Source organism: Chrysochloris asiatica, unplaced genomic scaffold (assembly GCF_000296735.1).
Source record: "Chrysochloris asiatica unplaced genomic scaffold, ChrAsi1.0 scaffold00485, whole genome shotgun sequence".
Taxonomy (NCBI): Eukaryota; Metazoa; Chordata; class Mammalia; order Afrosoricida; family Chrysochloridae; genus Chrysochloris; species Chrysochloris asiatica.
In genome coordinates, this window is record NW_006409003.1 from 480821 (window position 1) to 504891 (window position 24071).

General features: G+C 45.9%; 1 protein-coding gene across 1 annotated transcript in view; it reads left to right on the top strand.

The window, feature by feature from the left end:
* Positions 1–23435, top strand: part of LOC102820760 — a 33498-nt gene extending 10063 nt beyond the window's left edge. The window contains exons 4-12 of the mRNA XM_006877344.1: positions 3940–4035; positions 4189–4656; positions 7026–7175; positions 7571–7662; positions 18212–18338; positions 18559–18654; positions 20088–20115; positions 22715–22885; positions 22970–23435. Of these exons, the coding sequence (XP_006877406.1) occupies positions 3940–4035; positions 4189–4656; positions 7026–7175; positions 7571–7662; positions 18212–18338; positions 18559–18654; positions 20088–20115; positions 22715–22885; positions 22970–23435 (1694 nt within the window). The remainder of the gene's footprint in view (positions 1–3939; positions 4036–4188; positions 4657–7025; positions 7176–7570; positions 7663–18211; positions 18339–18558; positions 18655–20087; positions 20116–22714; positions 22886–22969) is intronic.
* The last annotated feature ends 636 nt before the right edge of the window (positions 23436–24071 follow it).

The window sequence follows — 24071 nt, forward strand, 5'->3', positions numbered from 1 at the left end:
ATTGGAATACCTAAAAGGGGTTCTAGAACTTGCCTAGTGAAATAGGCCTCTTGCAAAGCCTTTGCAGAGTATGAGACCTTAGGTGGAATCCTGAGTCCCATCCAGAACCTTATGATATGGGACATTTCCACTAGCAAAGACAACCAGACCAACCTGGAACTGCTAGAGCAACAGAAGATACACCTTCAAAGAAATATCATCAGGAAAAACCCAAAACAAAAATGTCAGCATGACTGGCCACTACAAGAATAAGCAAGCTGTTCACCAGGAAGCCATCAAGGCAAGCAATCAAGTTCCTTCAGGACAAACTCCCTCTAAGACTGAAACTCAAAGGGAATACATGAACAGGCATGTAAGCTTGCTGGCGACCACACTGGTGTACTGGTGAGTGGAAGAGGGGGAAAGGCAGCAATGAAGAAATGGGCTGAGCTCAACCACAGTCCATTGAATCCCACTGACCTGGAGATGAGAGAGAGAAGAGGAAGGGCTGGTTGGTCCAAAGTGTGGTGAGACTTGGGGACACTTGAGCCCATGGATAAGGACATGACTCTAGTCCCACAGAGGGTTAGAGCTGAGAGTGAAGCATCCAGCTGATATGAAGTGAGGGGAGATGCACAAGAACACCCAAACTTGCAGACAGTACTCATTTGACCTAGCCTCAATGGCTTGATAATCAGAACTCGACTAGAGGAAGATTACCCCCCCAAAAAATGTTTGTTTGTTTTTTTGATAAAGGAAACGAGTAAATTGCTACATTTTGATGAACCTGACCTATATTCATGGAGTTAGTAACTCTAAATACTTAAATACCAACAGAGAGGGAAGACCCCTCTGTCCACAGGGTAGATAGGGACAGGCAACTTAGACATTGGCTACCTAAAATGAGGAGACAATAAAGGCACAAAGTGACTGGCTTACAAGGTTTCAAGAGGGAGCTTAGTTTAAGAGTAGGGGGCTGGCGGAGAGTCCCCACTGAATAGTTTTCATCTTGTCTAGATGGGTCTGGTGAAAAGAGATGGGGATAAGATTTGTATGATTCAATGGCGAATAATTGTTATCATGACTAATTGCAATTGTCACAATTGTAAAGGTAGAATTTTTGTAACAAAAACAGGGGAGTAGTTAATCTTACAGTCCAGAAACAGAGGACCCTAGGACCATCAAAGGAGAAGAGCACAAACAGAATGTAGGACCTTTTCCAGAGAATCAGGGACACCAGAGATGGAGGCAGTGATCAGGTCATGGAGAGAGGGAGCGACTGAGGACTCTAGATTCATGGGAAGAGAGGGATTAAGAGCTGGTGGCCAGGAGGCAGACTTGCAGAATGTGCCCTTTGGAGGTGTAAATTATTGTATATGCCTGAGTTTTGTTTTGTTTAAAGCTAAAGTGAATAGAGAGAAATACTGTTAACTTATGGCACATGGAGGGGATTATAGTCATTGTAATGAAACAAGGTGTGTGATTTATTGAATGTAAAACTGATGTTCTGCTATGTAAACTTTCATTCAATCCTCAATAAAAGGCTTGAAAAAAAAAATGAAATGGAACCATAAAAATCAATATGCTATGCATTAGTGATCTCAAATTGACCATTTTGAATTGCTCATCATATGGTTTTTCATTGGGCAAATCTTCTGCAAAAGACCTTTGTAAAGTGTTAAATAGTGAAGATGTCACTTTAAGGACTAAGGTGTCTCTGGCTCAAGTAATGGTATTTTCAATTACCTCATATTCATATGAAAGTTGTACAATGAGTAAGAAAGACTGGAAAAATAGATACATTTGAATTATGATGTTGGTGAATATTGAATAAAGTATTCAATAACACTTCTGTGCTTATAGACAATAAATTTTGTTGTTGTTAGGTGCCATTGAGTCAGTACTGACTCATAGTGACCCTATGCACAACAGAACGAAACAATGGACTGCCAGAAGAATAAACAAATCTGTCTTGGATGAAGTATAAGCAGAATGCTCACGTCAGAATGGTGAGACTTTGTCTCTTGTACTTTGGAAATGTCAGGTAGGACCCTCCTTGGAGAAGGATATCATATTTAAAGTGCACGGTCAGTGAAAAAAGAGGAAGACCTTTCAATAAAATGGATTGACACAGTGGCAGCAACAGTGGATTCAGACATGCCAATTGTGAGGATGGCACAAGACTGGGCAGTGCGTCCTCTTGTGCATAAGGGCAGTCATTGTGAGTTGGAACCAACTAGATGACACCATACAACAACAACATGCTGTTTCCACTGCCTCACCAAGTTCTTCCACCTACCAGGTACGCACCCTTCTTATTCCATGTCCCATCAATCCATGCATCTTCTGGGCCACCTCCCCCTTGGTTCTCTGTGCCACATGCAGACACTCTGTCCTGGCTTGGGCCACTTGAATGTATTTCTCTTTGTCCTTTTCAGACCCTGGGTCTTTATGGGACACAAACAGGTCTGACCTGCCTCAGCTGCCCAGAATGGCTCATAGAACCTACTCCCACTGCCACTGAGTCTATTCCAACTCATCGTGACCACACAGGATGTAGTGAAAATGCTCTTTAAAGAGTTCCTGGTACTGAATCTTTACAGGAGTAGATAGCCTCATCTTTCACGCATGAAAGTCACTTGAATATGTGCAGATGTGAGTGTGAAGATGAAAAGTGGATTTACACAGAGCCTCCAAGGCCTTTCTAAGACACCCAGCCTGAATAAGATCATCTTGTTGTTAAGTGCCCACGAGTCGGTTCTGACTCACAATGACCCTGTATAGGATTTCCAAGGAGTAGCTGGTGGATTTGAACAGCAACCTTGCAAATCAAACCAACCTTGCAGTCCAGTGCTTATCCTACAGTGCCACACCAGGATAAGACCATACAAGTAGTTAAAACAAGGATGAACAAATGAAGGATAGGAAAGGAGGTGGGGAGCAAGCAGGCATGGGCTGGGGGACCAGGGGAGCACCATGTGGAAGTCACCCCTACACAGGCAGGAAGGCGACTCAGAGAAGGCCTCCTTAGAATATCAGTGTGCTTCTGTTACTAGGTGACTCTTCAGCGACCGGGAGGCTTGAATGTGTCTGGTGGGGTGGGTTGGCACCCAGGTGTCCTCTTCATGCTGGGTGAGGTACTTTTTCATTCTTCTTGTTGCTATTCTTTGATGGGCTTCGTTCGCCATTTATTCTGTTGATTTCCCATCACTGCTTGGCAAAAATAGACCCAAGTGAATCACAGTGTTGATGATAATTTCTGCTCCTTAGAAAGTTCGGCCATCTGGAAAGAAATTTGGGAACAATGCCTAATGTCATCAACAGTGGGGTTCTCTCTCTATATATATATATACTTAGTGGGGAAGCGAAGCGAAGCATTAGGTCCCTCTTCCGTAAAAAGGATATAATAACAGCCCTTTTGTTAGAATCTTGCTCTAGATCGGTGTCATCAAGTAGATTCCAACTCATTATAACCCCATGTGACCGTAGAACTGCCCCATATGGCTTTTTTGGCTGTAATCTTTTTAGAGACAGATCGACAGGTCTTTCTCTTGAAGAGCTTCTGAGTGGGTTCAAACCACCAACCTTTGTTAGCAGCTGAGCGCTTAACCATTTGCGCCATAATATTAAATAAACTGCTCCCTAAAAAGTGATCAGATCTGAGTCTGGGACACAGAAGGTACACAGCCCTCATCAAGCTCCATTGTATGAGCTGCCATTTTACAGAAGGGCAACTGAGGCTCGCTCAAGATGCCATGGTTTACGCAGTCCCTACGCTCCGCGGGAGAAAGATGAGGCAGTCTGCTCCCGTAAAGATTTACAGCCTCGGAAACCCTGTGTAGGGTCGCTATGAAAAGGAACCGACTCCACGGCACACAACAACAACAACAACAACAACCAACCCAGGCAGCGGCGATGGTCCGGGCCAAGATAACACCGCTCGATTGGCCACCGCCTCAGACACAAGCGGACAGGGCCATGCCCAGCGGAACTTGGGGCTGACCAGCCAACACCTCGGAGCCTTCTATGGGAGCACGCTTCCGGTTGAAACAGGAAGTGCGTGCTCGCGTCGCGGCTCAGAACTGCAATTCCCAACATCCTCCGTGTCGCGTCATAGTAGATGCTAGGGGGAGCGGTCGCCATTGTCCGTGGCTGAGGTGAGACCGCCGCTACCGCCAAGGGGCAGCCACCACTGCCAAAGATCCACAGGATCGCGAAAGCCGGCGGATAGCAGTGAGCGCCAGCGAGCTGGGCTGTTGCCACGCACGGGTGGGCCACACGGCCCCCGCGCCTTGCTGTTGCTTCGTCGGCTCGCGTCCCCGTGTCCCGGGGGCCCGCTCCGGCCATCAGACCCTTCAGCCGCCTGCCCGTGCCCCTCCCCGGTCTCCCGGTCTTGCTGGACCAGGCGAACCCCAGTGAGCCGCGCACATTGGTCCTGGCGTCGGTTCGGGGTCGTCGGCCCTTTGTCCGCGAGCAAACCGGGGCGGACCTCGGCGCAGGACGAAAGCAGACGGCGTCGGGAAGCGAGTCCCGGGAAGGGCCGGTGGGCTGTGGAGCAGGTGAGCCGGCGTGAGGCCTCCTCGGAGGCCGTTCTCCCCGGCGGTCGGAGTGGCTTCTATAGCTTTCAGTGGGAGCCGAATCGGCGCCTTCCAGAAGGGGCAGACAGGCTTGCGTCTGGTACGTGGCGCACCGAGGGTCTCTGCTAGCGTAGTGGTTACCAATCGGGCTGCAAACCTGAGGGTCAGCAGTTCGAAACTACCCGCCGAGCCGCGGGAGAGAGATGAGGCTTTCTGCTCCCATAAAGACTTACAGCCTCGGAAGCATTGCACAGGGTCGCTATGGGACTCCACGGCATATAACAACAATTTAAAGTAACATGTTACGTAAAATCCACTGTTTTAGAACGATTTTAAGGTGTATAAGTCAGTAGTTTAGCCTAGTTACAGCGTGGTGCAACCATCATTACTACAGGGGTTTCTAGGAACAGCTGGTGAGCGTGAACCTCCGACTTTGCAGTTCAGACGGACTCCAATCAACAACAATGCAGTGGTTGTAGCGGATCTGCAGTGTTGTGCAACCATCGTTCCTACCTAATGCAGAACATTTGTGCCACTTCTTAAAGTGACTCAGTACCCGGTAAACAGACATTCCCTAGCCCTTTGCCTCCAGCTCCTTGCAATCACTAATCTATTTCCATTCTCTGTGGGTTTACCTGGAGTCTCTGGGATGGCACTGGAGGATAAGCACTGGACTGCAAGGTCGGTTTGAAGCGCAAGGTTGGTGGTTCAAACTCAACAGATGTTCCTCAGAAACCCTGTCCCAGGTCACTATGAGTGGAAACCCACTCGACAGCACTTAACTCCAACAGCAGTGTGTTTACCTCGTCTGAATAGTTCATATAAACAGTGGAAGCCTGTTGGAGAAGGAAAACGTCAATATTTACCAATAAAACAAGTTGTAGGGAAGTGGTATGACTGTAGCTTGTCAAGTTCCCGCCTCACAGGAGTCCCTCTACACAGACACACACACACCTAGGTGTGGAGTTGCTCGTCACTCTGCTTATCTTTTGAAGAACTGTCAAACTTGTCCTAAGTGACTGCTCCATTTTATATTCCCACCAGCCTTATATGAGGGCTGCATGTGGATTTACAATAATTACTGTTAGATTTGCTGGAAAATGTTGTGACTGTCTCTTAAGCATATAAATCAACTTGAGAACAGTTGACAAATTTCTTAAGATTTTACTCTCTTTCAGCATATTTAAGTTACCCTTCATTTCTCTCTCGGAATTCTGTTTTTGACATGTAAATTATGTTTTCTTAAAATACTCCCTTACTCATGTTTTGTTGTTTACTGAGTCTTCTCTAAGAAAGGACAACTTTATTATTTTTCCCTTGTGTCATTAGGTTGGTATCACTTGAATCCCACCTGCCTGGGCCAGTGTCTTGGTAATCCGTCCTGTGGATGGCAGCCATCAACCCATGGGCCTCCTGGGGTGAGTCCACATCTTGTGTCTTCTAGGCCTGGAAGGTGGACCTCTGCGAGCAGTGTTCTGTTGTAGCCAGGAGTCCAAGCTGAGGAGGCTCTGGCAGAAAATGGTCTTTCTATCTTTGAGTATTGGAATTGAAGGGCTTCAAAAATCATGGTTGCTGGTGAGGGGTGAAAATTGGTATAAAATAAAGCATGTTTCTGTATGTTTTATAATTAGCTCCTGAGAAGTTTTTGTGGGATTTTTTTCCCCCCTCAGAAGTTTTAACAACTTTTAAGAGATTATCCATTGCTTTTTGGAATTTATTAGAACATAATCAGAACATACTATCAAAATATTTTCTTTATCACTCCCATAGTTTAGTTTTTATCCTTTTTTTTTTTTTTTTAAGTCACTTTTGTAGCATTTTCTATAATTCAAAAACAATGTTAATTGAAAAGACCCAGCTTATTGGTCAGATAGAGCCTGGAGGAAGCCCGTGATCATCCTTTAGGTCTGGAACTGAACTCTTCAGCCAAGCAGTCGGTCGGCAAATAGGAGTGCCCACACTGGTGAGGGGCACACAACATAGGTAGTCATTTGGCATCAAGAGGGCAGCAGTGACCCGAGGACAGAATTGAGAAGGGTGAGGAATGGAAACCCAGGGAGGAAAAGGGATCGATGCTGTTACGCTGAGATGACTGCAGTTGAGATCAGAGAGTATTGTACAAGATTCCTGTGCCGCTGGTGATCTGTTCTGTCAGCCTTCATGTAATTTACAATAAAGAGTTATAAAATAATAACAACCCCAAACAACTTGTTAGTGAGGTTGGGGGGATCCATTTATTAAAGACCCTTCCACTGTTTAAGGGCTCTGTTCTTCTTTGCTCTGGGGCTACATTATCACTATGTGACCCAGCTGTGTGTTTCTAATATAAATCTAGTTTTACTATGTTGTATTTGTAAAAACATGCCCCTGCTTCTGTTTATGGACATTGTCACCCCAGAAAGGCTTCCTTTCTAGGCTTGGTGTCATGCTGTCTTTCCGTATCTTGCCCTAACCCATTCTCTTGTGCAGGTGCCCTTATGGACCAGTCCTGGAGGATGGCGGCCATCAGCCCTTGGGCCTCCTGGGCAGAGTCCACACCCTGCATCCCCTTCACCTGCCGGGGCGTGGCCTCTCCCAGCAGAGACCTGCTACAGCCAGGAGTCAGAGCCTGGGAGCCGGGTGAGGACTTGAGGGCAGAGGGGTCTGGTTGAGATCTGTGTTGGAGCAGGGGTGATGAAGAGGTTCTTTAGGGGTATAACATGATATCTCTAGGGCAGGGCCCATGAGAACCAGCTTGGGGCCCTGTAAGGCTGGGGCCTAGACAGGCTGTATGCAGAGAGCCATCCAGGGCTGCTGCTCACAGGCTCCCTCACACTGGGGAGCAGGAGGGCCATGACCCAGCTGCTCAGATGCATCCTTTACCTTCTCTGAGCCCTCTCACCTTCGTCCTCAGTACAGAAAAGCCTCCTCCCGTGCCCAAGAGACAGGAGCCATCCCCCCGCCCCAGGAAGAAGGACTTGTGGGATGCTTTCTGGCTGGGATAGCTGCCCTGTGACTTTGCTCTTTTCCCTCAGCTTTGTATCCTCAGAACCTGAGCTGGCCTGTGGAGGGGACCCTCCAGGAGGAGAGGCGCAGGGCCCCCTGGCTCCCACCAGCCCAGGGCCAGGTGAGACAGGGCTTCTGTTGTTTCCTGGAGGGCCTGCCTCCCTGTTCCCAGAGGGTGGGTGTTCGGATGATGGCCCAGCTGTCCCAGTCGATGTGCTTCTGCCATGTATAAGAGCTAAACTTGGGGCAGTGAGAAAGTTACCCGTAAGTTTACAGATCATACCGGTTTTCTGAGCTTACCTTGGAAGAGGTTGGGCAGCATGGGATTCCTGTAATTGATTCTCAGGTCTTGGAGCCTCCGCTCTATGCCTTGGGGTTGTTTCTGGGGCTGAGGGGTGGCTCCTTCTCCTACCTCCTCCCATCTTCCCTCCCTGTGTCTTGAGTGCCCTGTGCCACACCTGATCTGGGCGAGCCTGCGCAGTGAGCACCTAGACCTCCTTCCAGGCTTGCTTGCTCAGCTCTGTGGCCTTATGGGACCTAGGAGCCTAAGATGCATAAGGGAGACCCTGGCCCTGGGTCCCTGGTAACTGGGGGGTGGGCCCAGTGTAGGATGGGGTCGTGTCACTTTAGGGGTGGGGGCTGGCCAGGTACATAAGCACTGAGCCGGGAGCTGAAGAGGAAGGTCTCCTGTAGCACATGGAGTGGATTTGGGGGGCAGGAGTGCACTGCATGTCCAGTGCCTGGCAGAGGACGAGCACAGACTAAGGTGACTGATGCCTGCTCTGCAGCTAGACTCCATTCCTGGTGGACTCTGGGAAGCAGGCGGATGTGTCAGGGTTCAGGCTAGCCAGAGCCTTGGGGTCTGGGGAGAGGCAGGAGGCTTTGTGATTGAGGATACTTGGGCATCCCCAGGGGCAGTGGGAGGAGATATGGGAGAGCATCATCTTCCTCCTCCTCCTCCTCGTACTTCCTTCCCAGAAAGAGTCACTGCGAGAAAACTTTTTTTATTATAACAGCTCTGTTGAGATGTAATTCACATACCTGAAACTTCACCCGTTTAAACTGTATTGTTGAGCGGTTTTGAGTGTTCACAGACTTGTGCCGCTCCCCTCAGATCTTTCTCTAAAGCATTTTCATACCAAAGAGGACCCCATTAAGCAATCACTCACTCCATCTCCCCCAGCCCCATCTAACCTACTGTCTGTCTCTGTGGATTGGCTTCTTTTGACTCTTTATATAAAGGAAATCCTACGCTCTGGGGTCCTTGGTGTGTTGGGCTTCTTTCACTCCGTGTAATGTTTTCTCAATACTTCATTAGTTAGTTGGGCCTAGAGGCAGCTACTTGTAACTTTGTTTTCCGTTTCTTAGGGTTACCTCCATGTTTTTAAAATGAGAGATTTTAGTCTGCTTTTCTTATTCATCAACTTTATATTTACTCTTTTGAGTAATTATCCAACTCTGAAAGGTGAAGAAAACTCATTTCATTACTATTTTAGTACTTTAATCTGTAAGGTAAAATAATGAATCATGCAAGTATGAAACTGTGGTATAAAAATACTAATAAAGTCTCTACCTAACTTTATCCCTCTCCCTCCAAAATTACCTAAATCATAAAGCAATCAGGAAGACCCCACAGTTTAAACTGACGGGTGTCTGCATTTGAAGTGTGTCGTCACCTCATGGCAGATCTGCGATTCCCAGGATGCACAATGGGCAGGACATAAAAGGGTGCTGGTTGTCTGGCGTCTGAACTTGGAGCTGTAATGTTTGCGGCTGTTCCTCTGTATAATACGTTTCGATCCTCTTACAGTCTTCAGCAGGGACGCTGAACTAGGTTGAGAGGTGGTCCCTTGAGTCAGTGAATTGGGAATATAAGTTAGCTGTAATAAAACACAATGGAGACCCCCACCACCACCACTAACTGCTGAAAAATAAATGCTGATATAATAAAATAAAAATAATTTAAAATAACAACACCTTCCAGTGTCTGAAGAGTTGTGATTTCTGAGAAGCCGCCCCGGCCCCTGCCTGCACTCACTTTGAATTTTTCCCTGTGAGAAAGTCTGACTTGAACCACATGAGTTTGAATTAAGCGAGGCCTTCAATGACACAGATAAGAGCCTTGTGTCTCACTGTTGTCCCCTCTAAGTTAAACATTTACTAAACTTAAAACATTTCTCTGGTGAAAACCCCTCCAAGTTAAACATTTACTAAAAACATTTCTCTGGTGAAAACATCAAATTCCGTCTTCCCTCGCTATCTGAATCTTGTCTTTAAAAATGTGCTTTATGGTGAATTTTCACCTAGTGGCATCCTAGGTCCCATTATTTTTGAGGAATAGGAAAAATAATGTTCCCAACCCATCTAAAAATCCCAGTTAGCTTCCCCAAATTGAGCCCATTTTCACACTCCACCAAGGGTTTCGGCGTAATCAGCATTATGCACATGAAACGCTGATATGGAATACTCGATCCATCCTGGCAGTACAGGAGTGTACATAGTCATGTTTTCCTTCAGCTTTGCAAAGAGCTTGTGCTGAAATACTAACAGATGCTGAAGTCATCATCTGAACTGCCCAGGCCCCCATTGGAGGCAAAATTTGGGTCCCATGAAGGGGTCAGCCCTATAGTATGGCAGGAATGAGGGGATCCGCTAACCTCTTAACCCTCACCTGGTGTAAGCTTGTTCTGACTTGTTAGCTAAACCCATCAAGTGCTTTTTAATGATGCTTCCATGTCTGTACGAAGTGGTATGTTCAAGAACATGTAAGAAACATCTGCAGTCCTTGTGGCAGACAATGGTGGAAAGTACAAACTCAGCTAGTAAGGGCTGCCTGAATTTTCAAAGAGCACATTCCCCACCTTTGCTGTTCTGCCACTGGTCACCCCAAAACCAGATTATAGGCTGGGACCTGAATTTCCTATCAGCAACCCTAGAGAGCCCCGCTCCCTGATAATCGCTCTCTCAAATTTTCCTGACATTTCATTTTGCAGCCTGCCTTGTCTTGCAATTTCAGGCTGAGAGCATTCCCAGTGCCTCTCTTTCCACCCCTAAGACGTCTCTGGTTTTATCAGTGTTAGGAATGTTCCTTTTAATTTAAAACTTCATTTTGATATATGCCAAAAAGTATAAAAAATAATCCAGCAAACACTGCCCCAATCACTTGAGATGAGCATTTGTTAATGTTGTGTCACACGTTGTTTTCATTTTTAAAATAATCCCCACTTATATTCTCCTGTATCAGAAGATTTGGTGTGCGTCCAGCTCATTTATTTTCATAAATTTGCATAGCTAATAAATGATATATCCAACAATATCGATATATCGTATTTTCAGAAAAAACAAAACCCAGTGTGTTCTACAGGTGGCTTTTCTGTGGTTTTCTCTGATCGTTGAAGGTCAGCTGAGGTCCATCCATGGTGACAAGCAGCTCAAGTTCATTCCCTTTGCTCTGCCAGGTAGCGTCCATCAGAGAGGCATACCTCCTTCCGTCTTCATCCCTTCTTTTATGGGTGAGCTTTTTAGTCCCCCTCTTCCCACCCCTAGTTTTCTTCTATTCCAGCCAAAGGTTTGTGCATATGTGTAAGTGTATAACTACAAGGTCGGTAGTTCAAACCCACCAGCCATTCTTTGAGAGAAAGATGCGACTGCTCTCAAAGATTTACAATCTCAGAAACCCTACATAAGGTTGCTATGAATCCCAGTCTGCTCCATGGTAATGGGTTTGGTTGGTTGATGTTTTTCTTTCTTTCTTTCTTCCTTCCTTTCCCTCCCCTCCCCTTCCCTTCCCTAGAAATCATTTTGGTAGGTCCTGTTACGTGCCATCAATTCATAGCAACCCTGTATAGGGGTTCCAAGGATCGCTTGGGGGGTTTGAACCACTGACCTTGCTGTTGCGCCGCACCAGGACTCCACTGCTGGGTCCTCGGGTGTATGTTTTCAGTATTGCATGGCTTTCTTAAAGCCCAAAGCTGGTTCTCCCCACTTGAGGAGGGTTCACATCTGGATTTTTGCAGACACTGGGCATTATGTTGTAGTTTTTTCTTATAGTATGGCCTAAGATGAACAAGGGGTTTCAAAAAGTTGGTGGGAACATGGAATTAAAAAAGAATGAAATTTTCCATGAACTTTTTGAAGTCCTCTTATTGCATTAGCGTTTCAGTTTGCATCTTCTCAGTTGCTAGTGAGGTACATCTTTTCATGTGTGTGCTGGCCATCTGGTTCTCTTTTGGTACCCCCTCTCTCCACTCCATGTGTCTCACCTGCTCCCTGGATTTCCGTGGGTTCTGACTCACGGCAGCACAGGCGAGGCATTCACGGTCACATGATGCCGGGGCTTTGCCATTTAATTACCTTTACTCAGTCTGGTACTTGTCTTAACTTAGTCACCTTTTCTTTGTCAACTGTTTCTTGGTATAATTTAGTTCATGGCTGGTATTCTTGGAGCCTTTTAAAGAAGTATTTTTTAAGATTTTATTGTGAATTGAGTGATAGTTTACATGGGAGAACATTGATTTTACACTCATTGTTTCATTGCAGTGATTAAAATTCCCTCCGTGCATCATCGTTAACAGTATTTGTTTGTATTCTCTCTGGTTTTTTTTTTTTTTTTGGGGGGGTGGTGGAGGGTGGCGAGGGATGTACGCAAAAACTCTCAGGAATATATAATCATTTAAACAACCAAAGGGAACATTCTGCAAGCTTGCCTCTTGGCCGCCAACAAACAGCCTTTCTCTTTATGTGAGTCTAGAGTCCTTAGCTGTTCTCTCTCTCTACGTCCTCATCTCTGCCTCCATCTCTGGTGTCGCTGCTTCTCTGGATAGGGTCCCACATTCTGCTCGTGCTCTTCTCCCTTAATGGTCCTAGGGTCCTCTGTTCCTGGATTATAAAATTAACGACTCCCCCCTTTATGTTAAGTCTTTTAAAAAATAATTTCTACCGTTTCTTTCTCTTTCCAGCACCTTCTATTTGACAGTGGGCCTCTTTTTGAGGGTAGTGTTTGGGGCCTTGCAGTCATGTTCTTACCATCATAGAGCCTCCTCAACTGACACTGTATCTTCAATCTGTTTTCAAAGAGCTCTTTCCTCTTCTCTTTCCATGTGGGGCCTCTTCAGCTGACTTCTGTATCTTCTAGTCAATCTGTATTCAAACAGCTCTTTCCTGTTCTCTCATAGAGCTCTCCGGTGGCATCCAGCCTCATTTTATCCTAAAACCCCTTCTAGTCTGAGAATGACGGCTCTTTGAGAGTTAGATGCAGCTGCTACGTGGATTCTGTGTCCTCTTAGCCACCAAATTTAACTCTTTCTACCTTGTGTGGTAAGTGCTCCTCATGGTCCCCAGGGTTCTCTGGTCCGTTGGCATTTAACTGCCTACCAGGGAAGGGTTGGGGTGCTCGTTCAGAGTCCGGCTCTGCTGTAGCTGCTCACATCTGGTTGCTGATATGTGTCTCCCCACCCTCCACCCCCCCCCCAGCCTCTCTTCTCTCTCTCTCTCTCTGTTCTAGGGGCTTGGGTTCTACCTGCAGTTACCCAAGTAGGGAGCTAGCTTCCCAATCCCAAGTCAGAATGATGAGGTCCTCTTACTCATCCAGCTTTCCTGAGAATGTTCTAGGGGCTTGGGTTCTACCTCCAGCTTCCCAATCCCAAGTCAGAATGGTCAGGTCCTCTTACTCATCCAGCCATCCTGAGAACGTTCCTGAGTGTGAGAAGGGTTGTGAGTGGGGAGGTTTCCTGGGTGTAGTGCAAAGCCACTGGTCACACTGCCCACAAAACAGGTGACTGGCTGGGAGATTCAGCTGCCCTGAATGCAACCCTCTCCTCACCTCCCTGTTCCAGTGGGACTCAGCACCCAGAGCCTGCCCCGGTGTCCTCTGTGGACAGCTCGCCCGTACTGGCCTGGGGTTCCCCTGCGTGACTGTCAGCTGTGCCTTCTTCTGCTCTCTGTTGCAGAAGCCCAAGGACACCAGGTGCCCACGGCCCTTGTCCCTGCTCTACTCTGCCTGGACTAGCTCTCTTTCTTTTCATTTTCAACTCTTATTTACGACATTTAAAAACAAAACAAAAACATAAAAGTAGAACATGAACCCTGAACGAGAGGCCTTCAAAAAGTTTGTGGGAAAATGGAATTAAAAGATAATGGAGTTTCCCCATGAACTTTTTGAAGTCCCTCGTGTTAGTACTCTGTTGGCACACTTACAACTTTACTACGATTATAGTGACTTATGGGAAATTGGCTCCTGTGCCTTTCTCAGCTTCCGAGGCCTCTTGCATTCCCCGTCCCTCTCCTCCATCTGTGAAACACATCCCTCCAGTCTCTGCTTCTATTGTCAAAGCCCCTTCTCCGCCTCCCCCTCACTCTCCCTTGTGACTGCACAGGAGTCTCTGCGTGATGCACACCATGTAGCCAAAAGGTTGCAGGTCTGAGTCCACTCAGGTGCCTCGGAAGAAAGCCCTGCTGTCTGCTTCTGAGAAGTCAGTTGTTGACAACCTTATGGAGTCCAGTTCTGCTCCGACGTACCATGGGGCAGCATGGATTGGGGTCACCTAGACAGTAACTGGTGGGGTGGTGTGTTGAGTTTTGCTGGACAATTCAGGGTAATCTGTGCATCTGAAGACCCTTAATTTAGGACATCTAAAAAGTCCCTTTTGTAATATGAGGTGACAGCCACGGTTTCGCAGAGCCCTGGTGCAGTGGTTAAGTGCTCTGTGGCTAATCAAAAGGTCTTCGATTTAAATCCACCGACAGCTCTGTGGGAGAAGGATGTGGCAGTGTGCTTCGGTAAAGATTGCAGTCTTGGAAGCCACATGAGGGCTCCCCTCTTCTCTGTAGGGTCACTGTGTGTTATACCGACTTGGTGGCAACAGGTTCACAGGTTTCCAGGGACAGCAAGTGGACATCTTTGAAGGGTCACTATTCAGCATCCACAATCCCCAAGGTAGCCAACAGCAACAGCATCTCATCTATCCCAAATAATAACCTTTTATAAACTGGAGAATTTAAAGCGGATCACAGAGGTCATATTATTTCCTCTGTACTTCTTTATCACACCCACCAGAATTAACAGTAATTCCTTAACAGGACAGTAAACAGTCTTTTTTAGTTGGCTTGTTAAAATCAGGATCCAAACAAGACCCATGTTTTGCATGCTCTTCCTATACAGAATAAACGGGCCATTTGTCTTGTGGGGCTGCCTCATTTCACCTTTGTGAGGCCACTGTCTAAGTTCCTCTCTTCCTGACATCACAGCCTGAAGGATGATGGCTGATTAGACTCAGGTGTGGTGTTTTGGTAACAGCATGCATGTCACGGGTGATACTGGGCCCTCGCACTGTGTTGCATCAGGAGGTACATGATGTCTGGTTGTCCTGTTTTAGACCAGGAGATGGCTTAGAGGGGGCAGGTCTTGTCAACTTGATTCCTTCATTACAGTTTTCTGTCTCTCCCACTTGTGGTTCAGCAGCCACTGACTGCCACTGCCCATTAGTCTGTTAGGGGTTGCAGAATTACTCTGATTCCATTCCTCCTGCATCTGTTACCTGTGTCTACGGATAGTCCAGGTGTCCTGGAGCAGAGGAATTGCTTAAGTGCTCAGCTCACCCAAGGAGTCCTGGTGTAGTGCTGTAGGAGAAGCACTGCACCGCAAGGTTGGTGGTTCAAACTCACCAACTGCTCCACGGAAACACTACAGAAGGTTGCCATGAGTTGGAACCTACTCTATGGCACTTAACAACAACACAAATAAACAAAAGGTTGGTTTGGGCCTTGCTAGTGATAGGTGACCTTTGAAGTGGTGGTGGGGGGAAGGTTTGGTAACATGGGAAGAAAACAGGACAAGTTAGCATGGACTCCAGCTGCTTCCATGTATATAGTACCTGTGAAAATGTATCAAGCTGTGTACAACTATGCTTTATGTATTTGTCTGCCTTTACTTTACACTGAAGTGAAAGTTTACATAACCAAACCATGGAGAAGCAGCAGCCAGCAGCCAGTCTGAGGTGTGGGTACTTCTGTGGAGAGGGCATTGGCACTGATGAGTCTGGGACCGGGGAGGCTTTCACAGAGAGGAGATGGGTCCGCAGTTTTAAATCTTACAAGAAGTAAAACACAGATCCTGTGAGCGTACCAACCACAAGGTATCAGAGATTTTGGTGAGAGCATGGTGAACATAACAACCATAGTCACAGCCACTTCTCATCAACATGGCTGGACTTCAAAGACCAGGTCATTGTACCCAACTCGGTGAATGTGAAAATGGAGGATGACCACATCATGTCACAGAATGAGAATGGCCAAATCACAGAACCAAGTTCACACGCAGCCTTAATCATCACAGCCAGCGTTACTGTTGTCTTGCACCACAGTGTTTGTTACTGCTAGATGAACATCGTGAATGCACAAGATAGTTGGGCAATAGAGTTTCTACTGTTGTCCTCAGTGCAAGATGTAGACAGCCAGATAGCTGACAAATGGGGGTTGGGTGAAATGCATACCCATTGTCTCCAAATGATTCCATATAGATGAGCAAAAAACAGATGAATACAAAGAATTTCTTAATACCATGAAGCAGAAACATAGAGATACTGAGTGGAGAGGAACTGTGGTTAGGTGAAGACTGGAATACGGGAAGGAGAGAGTGACAGTAGGCTCCATAGGAGATGGACTGTCAGAAGAAGTTGGGCTGCTGGTGGTGGACACACCAGGAGGAGGAAAGGACAGAAAGATACAGGAAACAGGACTCCTGACTGCATGTGGTCTCTGAGGAGGTGGGATACAGATCCAAGAGAATGCTTGGTCTTCCACTGGGGCCCAGTGGGTTCAGCTTGTCGGATAGCAACAGAGTTAATTCTGGGGTAAGGGGAGCAGTTGGAATGGATGAAGTCAAACTTGATACGTTGAAGACCCGGGTGTTGTGCCACTGAGTCAATTCTGACTTATAGTGATTCCACGTGGCAGAGTAGGACTGCCCATGGGGTTCCCAAAGGCTGTGTTCTTTACCGAAGCAGGAAAACCTTGTGCGCTGTCCATGGTTCTGGCACAAAGCAGGTCTCTTTACCCAAGCAGACAAACCTTGTGCAGTCCATGGTCCTGGGCACAAGGCTGGCCCATAGGAGTAGATCGTCAAGTCTTTCTCTCTTGGAGGCTTTGGGTGGGTTCAAACCACCAACCTTTTGGTTAGCAGCCAAGTGTATAATTATTGTGAAGACTAGCCAGGGAAAGCTTTGTGTTGACCCAGATCAGATGATAAGTTTCTAAGCCAGGACCTGCAGTGGCAGAAAAGGAGCCCATGGGAGAGACCTTGTGCAGGTAGAAGTGATTGCGTTGGCTGGGTGGGGAGGGACTGCGCACGCAGCCAAGCTGTGGAAGTATGCACTTTGTGTGGGCAGCATTAGGGATATTGATTCTGTCCTGGCATTGAGGTAGACTAGAAAGCAATTCCAGGCTGAAAGGAGGACAGGTGCAGTAGGCTGCTGAGACGTGAGTTGTAGGGTGTGTGTCGTGCCAACCATGACACAGCTCACCCCCACCACAAGGAGACACACTTGTCCCACCCCACCCCTGAATGCTTAGATCAGCCGAGACACGTGTTGATTGCTTAGCAGGATGGTGAGGGGCAACACTCATTGTAAAAATCAGATTTGTGCTATCATCCATCTTTACTTGTAGTACCTGACTAGAATAATCCTGGATTTTCCCCTAACAACTTCAGTTTTGGCTGTTAGAGCTCAAGTGCTTCTGAGAGCTGGACCTGGGCTGCTGTGTTTGGTTCTGTCTACATCTCTGCTCCAGCTCTTGGGATAGAGTGACTCTGGCATGGAATCTTCCCATCTCTGGCTGGGAAGGCAGCCTGCCAGTATTCAAATCACCCTTTCACACTCCAGATTCACACATTGAAAAGCAAAGGTCCAGCCCCAAGATCTCTGGCCAACAACCGCAGCTCACCCAGATCCCAGGCTGTGTTGTATATTAGTGCTTCATGGTGGTTCCATGGGTGCAGAGTAGAATTGCCCCATAGGGTTTTCAAAGATAGCTTGCATGGTGCCTCTGGGTGGGTTTGAACTGCCCACCTTTTGGTTGGTAGTCGAATGTTTAACTATTTGCACCACCCAGAGACTCCTAGGTTTTCTTAAGTGTCTAGATTCCACCAAAAGGGGGAGTCCTGCTCCCAGTGGGTGTTCTGTTCACACCAGCTGTTTTGTGAATAGGATAAAAATCTTTCAAGAGACTTGTTCAACTTTGCAGTGGTTGTTGTAGATACCCAATTCCATTAGGTAGGCTTGATTGTGTAATGGCTAAGGTCTGGGCTGCTAATGGAAAGATCAGTGGTTTGAACCCACCGGCCACTCCTTGAGAGAAAAATGTGGCAGTTGGGTTCGGTAAAGGATTATAATCTTGGAGCAAACCCTATTCTGTCCTGTAGGTTGCTATGAATCAGAATCAACTTGATGGCAGTGGGAATGTGTTAATTTTCTTAGTGTGTGTCCCAAATATGGGACTGGATGGTTCCTAATGAACCCTGACCTGCATCAGTTAGACTCTTGAGCATAACTAGGCTGCTTTCTGTTACAGCCAGCGTCCTTTCCCTTCCCTTCTCACCTGTCATCCTCACTCCATCCCTAGTAAACACTGGAAGGGTGGCCCCAAGTTGAGGAGGAATATGTGTGTTCTTTTAGGAACCAGTGACCTTCAAGGATGTGGCAGTGGACTTCTCCCAAGAGGAGTGGGGATGGCTGGACCCCATACAGAGGACCTTGTACCGCGACGTGATGCTGGAGACCTTTGGGCACCTGCTGTCTGTGGGTAAGGCAGGTGCTGCTCATGCCTATGCAATGCCTTCAGCACCTCTACCCTGAAAAGCTCATGCAGCCTTAGGAGGACTGAAATCCCTAATGCTGGGGGGACATGGTATGGGTGGGGCAGGACTTAATCTTCTCAAATGAAAAGTCACAGTGGAGGAGCAGGCATGCTGTCCCAAAGAAAGCCACATGTCCTAAGTCCCATGCTTCTCCTGCATGTATAGGGAATGAGATCACCAAGCCTGAGGTCATCTCCCTGTTGGAGCAAGGAGAAGAGCCATGGACTGTGGAGAGAGACTGTCCTGCAAGCTCATATCCAGGTGAGAGCAGACCATGGCCTCAGTATGGCCAGGGAACTCAGGATGAGGAGTTCTCTTTCTCAGATACATTCAGAATTCCCTCTGCATCTGTCGCCTTTCCTGTACTGACTTCTTGTTATTGATTCAGAACCAAGGGAGCTTTTCCCTTAGGCTGTAGGTGTCCCTCTCGCCCCCGCCGTTGTCTGGTGTCCCTTCCTCTAAGATGACTGTTTTTGTCTCCTAATGCTGCTATAACAAAAGCACAACAGTGGATGCATGAAAAGACAAAAGCTTGTCTGTCACAGGTCAGGAGGCTAGAAATCAAAATGCAGGCACCAGCTTTAAGAAGAGAGTATTTCTCTGATGGGTCTGGAGCAAGATCCTTGTCTCTTTCAGCTTCTGTAGCTCTAGCTTTCCTCGGTTCCTTGGTGATCTTCACGTGACATATATCTTCATTTCCCCCAATTCCCTGTTTGTGTCTGCCATTGAAAGATGTCTGCATCGTACTCCCCAGAATCTGTGAATCCATGAATCCCTGGGAAAGTGGACTTTTCAATTGTGATTAAGAATGTTGAGGTGGAGAAAGTATTTTGGATTATCCAGGTGAGCCCAATGTCATCAGAAGGGTCTTTTAAAGAGAGAGGTAGGAGACAGAGGAGGTATGGCAGCAGAAACAGAGACAGGAGTAATGCTCTTTGAAGATGAAGGAGGGTCAAGGAATGTAGGTGACCAAGTTGAAAAAGGCAAGGAAACGCTCTCTTCTGTAGTCCCCACGGGGTGTGGACCTGCTGGTACCTTGATGGTAGCCCAGTGAAGGCAGTTTTGGACCTCTGAGCTCCAGAACTGAAAGATAACGGGAGAGGTGGGGCAAGATGGCAGGCTAGGCAGAAAGGCTTAGGGACCCTCTACAACAAAGACATGGAAAACCAGACGAAACAGATGTGGATGATTGTCCTGGGACTTTGAGCTTCAGGTGAAGGGATAGAGAAGTGGATTGGATGAACGCTAATTACGCTGTTTTAAGTGTAGTTCTTTGTAACAGCAGCAACAGGGAATGAACACAGGCCCCTTCAGTTGTCAGGGGGCTGATGCTTCAGCAGCGATGGCAGTAGCTCCCAGGTGTTGGAAGTCTGCCGTCTCATCATCAGTGAAGCCCATAAGGGTAGTGGCAGAACCACTATTTAAATACTGATGATCAGAGCACCACTCCTGTATCTGTTTCATCACCGTATGCTCCCTTGCAAGTCCCTCTCTCATAGCAGTCTGCTAAATTTTTTCGGTAGTGGCTATAAGAACTATAATTTGAAGGGGATCTTTAAATTACGATGTTTGTTCTTTGGGCTGATGGATTTTCCATCACTGATTGGACTCTATGGCTTTCCTACTTTCATAGACGCCCTGGTGAGCAGCTTGGCTCTGTATCCTTTCACTTTACGCCATGCACTCCTTTCTAGATGAATGTGATGTCAAGTTATGGAAGCAGTAAGGATGTTGCCGTTGTTGTCAAGTGCCATTGAGTCAGATCCGACTCATAGTGTCCCTTTATAGGGTTTCCTAGGAGCGGCTGGTAGGTTTGAACTTCAACCTTGTGGTTAGTAGTCCAGTGTTGACCCTACATTGCCATTCCAGGACTCCAGAAAGGATGTTGTTGTTGTTGAGTGCTGTCAAATCAGTTCCAACTAAGAGCTATACTCTATGGTTTGCAAGGAGCAGCTGGTGAGTTTGAACTGCTGACCTTGCGGTTCAAACCAAACTTGTGGTCCAGTGCTGATCCTACAGCACCACACCAGGACTCCAATAAGGACATTATTACATAAAAATTAATTAGGCACCTACTTAATAGTTTAAACATTAACTGCCAAGGACCTGTGAGTTAATCTATCTTTGTTAAAACAGAAAAACCAATTATTATTACTATTACATTCTTGTTATTTGTTGCCATCATCTGGAGTCTGATTCATGGTGATCCTTCATATGCAGTAAAGCCATGCTCAGTAGGGCTCTTAAGGCTGCCATCTATTGGAAGCTCTTCACCAGGCCTACCTGCTGAGGAGCTTCTGGATAGGTTCAAACTGCTAACCTTCTGCCTAGTAGTTGAATGCTTAGCCATTTGCGTTACCAGGGATTTTCTCTCCCGTTAAATAGCATTCAGTGTCAGCTTTGTGGCATCCTACAGGATTCACTTAATTCCTCCAGCAATGAGATGTGATAACAGGTGTGTAGTGTCGTCCATCAGGGCAGCTCACCTGAGCCTGGGAGTCAGTCAGGAAGCACATAGTACCTGTGTGAGTGACTTTAATCACTGAAGTGCCAGACCCCCAGAAAGAAGTAAGGTGGTCCCCGTAAACGATACTGTTTGCGCAAACTCTCAGAAGCAACGATCACAGTGTGCTGTCGGTTCTCAGGCACGCAAACCACTTTTATCCGTTAGAGAATTCGAAGACTTCATTTCCCAGCAGCTGACCAACGGCCAGTCTTGAAAAAAACGCCTGCTTGGAATACGCAGCACCTGAGCCACTCTGGCAAGCTGCATTCTCGATTGCATACCCTGCGGTGGTCTTTTATCCATAGGAAAGTCATCCTTAAGTGGGCTCGATTAGTTTTCAGTACACACTTTGTATTCTGGTTAGATACTTTTGTTCCTTATTCCTCCTCTTCTCTTCTCATTTATGATCTTTTGTGGTTTACAAGTTTGTATTGGAGGGGGGCGAAATCACACTTGCCTATTTGCTGTTACGGACAGCAAATCTCATTATTTCTAACTCTTTTCTGAGGATTTATTTCTCTATGTTCTCATATTCCTGTTTATTTCAGAATGGATGAGAACTATTGAAAGGAAAGCTGTGAGCCCAACACAGAACGTTTTTGCAGAAGAAAAATCCCATGGCATGAAGTTGGCAAGATACATATGGGATGACCCTTGGTTCTCCAGGGTAGAAGTCCTGGGATGTCAAGATCGATTAGAAATGTACCACTTGAACCAGAGCAGAGCTATGAGGCAAATGGTCTTCATGCAAAAGCAAGTCCTGTCACAAAGAGGCTCTGAATTCCGTGAACGTGGGTCACACTGTAGCCAGAGCGTAAACATGGTTCCATCGCAAAGAATTTCTCAAATAGAATGTTTCCATAAACCTGATGCACAGGCTGAAAGCTGGAGATACAATTCAGCCATAATGTATGCCGATAAGATTACTTGTGAAAATAATGATTATGGCAAAGCCTTCTACCAATCCATTCAACCTATTCACCCTGCAAGAATACAGACTGGAAATAATCTTTTCAGTTGTACTGAAGCTGTTAAATCCTTCAATCAGATAATACACTTTGGTGACCATAAGAGAATTCATACAGGAGAGAAACTCTTTGAATATAAGGAATGTCATCAAATCTTTAACCAGAGGTCTTCATTTAATGAACACCCAAGACTTCATATTGGAGAAAACCAATATGATTACAAAGAGTATGAGAATATCTTTTATTTCTCATCCATTATGGAACATCAGAAATTTGACACTGCAGAGAAAGCATATAAATACAATGAATGGGAGAAAGTCTTTGGGTATGATTCATTCCTTTCTCAACACACAAGCTCTTACACCGCAGAGAAACCCTATGACTATAATGAATGTGGGACATCTTTCATCTGGAGCTCTTACCTTTTCCAACATAAGAAAACTCATACTGGAGAGAAACCCTATGAATGTGATAAGTGTGGAAAAGTTTTCAGGAATCGTTCAGCTCTTACTAAACATGAACGGACTCACACTGGAATAAAACCCTACGAATGTAATAAATGTGGGAAAGCTTTCAGCTGGAATTCTCATCTTATTGTCCATAAGAGAATTCACACAGGAGAGAAACCTTATGTATGTAATGAATGTGGGAAATCTTTCAACTGGAACTCTCATCTTATTGGACACCAGAGAACTCATACTGGAGAGAAGCCTTTTGAATGTACTGAATGTGGGAAATCTTTCAGCTGGAGCTCCCATCTTATTGCTCACATGAGAATGCATACTGGTGAGAAGCCCTTTAAATGTGAAGAATGTGAAAAAGCTTTTCGAGATTACTCTGCCCTTAGTAAACATGAAAGGACTCATTCTGGAGCAAAACCATATAAATGCACAGAATGTGGAAAATCCTTCAGCTGGAGCTCCCATCTTATTGCCCATCAGAGAACTCATACAGGAGAGAAACCCTATAACTGCCAGGAATGTGGCAAAGCCTTCAGAGAACGTTCAGCCCTTACAAAACATGAGATCATTCATTCTGGAATTAAGCCCTATGAATGTAATAAATGTGGGAAATGCTGCAGCCAGATGGCTCACCTGGTTAGGCATCAAAGGACACACACTGGAGAGAAACCCTATGAATGCAATAAATGTGGGAAATCTTTCAGCCAGAGCTGTCACCTTGTTGCTCATCGGAGAATTCACACTGGTGAGAAACCCTATAAATGTAATCAATGTGAACGATCCTTTAACTGTAGCTCTCACCTCATTGCACATCGGAGAACTCATACTGGAGAAAAACCATACAGGTGTAATGAATGTGGGAAAGCCTTCAATGAGAGTTCTTCACTTATTGTACATCTGAGAAACCATACTGGAGAAAAACCCTACAAATGTAATCATTGTGAGAAAGCGTTCTGTAAGAATTCTTCTCTTATTATCCATCAAAGAATGCACAGCGGAGAGAAACGCTTTATATGCAATGAGTGTGGAAAAGCCTTTAATGGTCACTCAGCCCTAATTCAACACCAGAGAAACCACAGTGAAGGTAAACTGTCTGGATTGAATTGATGGAAAATTTCTCTTTTTTTGTATGTTTGCTAACACATTTGTGAAAATCAAAACAAAACAAAATTATAAATAAAATCAAGAGGGGAAAACGTTCAGTAAGAATTCTCCCGTCACCAGAAAATATCCTCTTAGAAGAAACACTATGAGTGAAAAGAATAAGGGAAAGCTTTCAGCAGTTATATCTTATTAAATTAATATTTAGAATCAAGAAAACCCCTTTCATTGCCCACCAGGAGCCCATACTCAAGGAGTGTGACCGTAGGGAATCAGACTTTTTTTTTTTGAGAAAAAGCCCTCACCTATTTCCGGATCAGTGTGCATTGTTAAGGGAAAAATCTTATCAGGAAAAGGGTTTCAATTGGAAATACACTGTTTTGCACCAAGCTGGAGGACTGGGTGGAAATCTTTACAATAAAAGTTTACACATAATTACAGACAATACAGAAAGGATATGCTATTTTAAGGGCCTCCCCTTAAAAGGACTTGGTGCCCTTTAAGGAATATAATCTGGAATACACAATTTGAATTTTAGAAAAAAAGAAATGTTGGCATATTTACTGTTGATCAAGATTAACTTCCTTAGAAAAACTTGTAAATGCGATTGCTAATGGTGGAAAGATTATTGCCGATGAGACT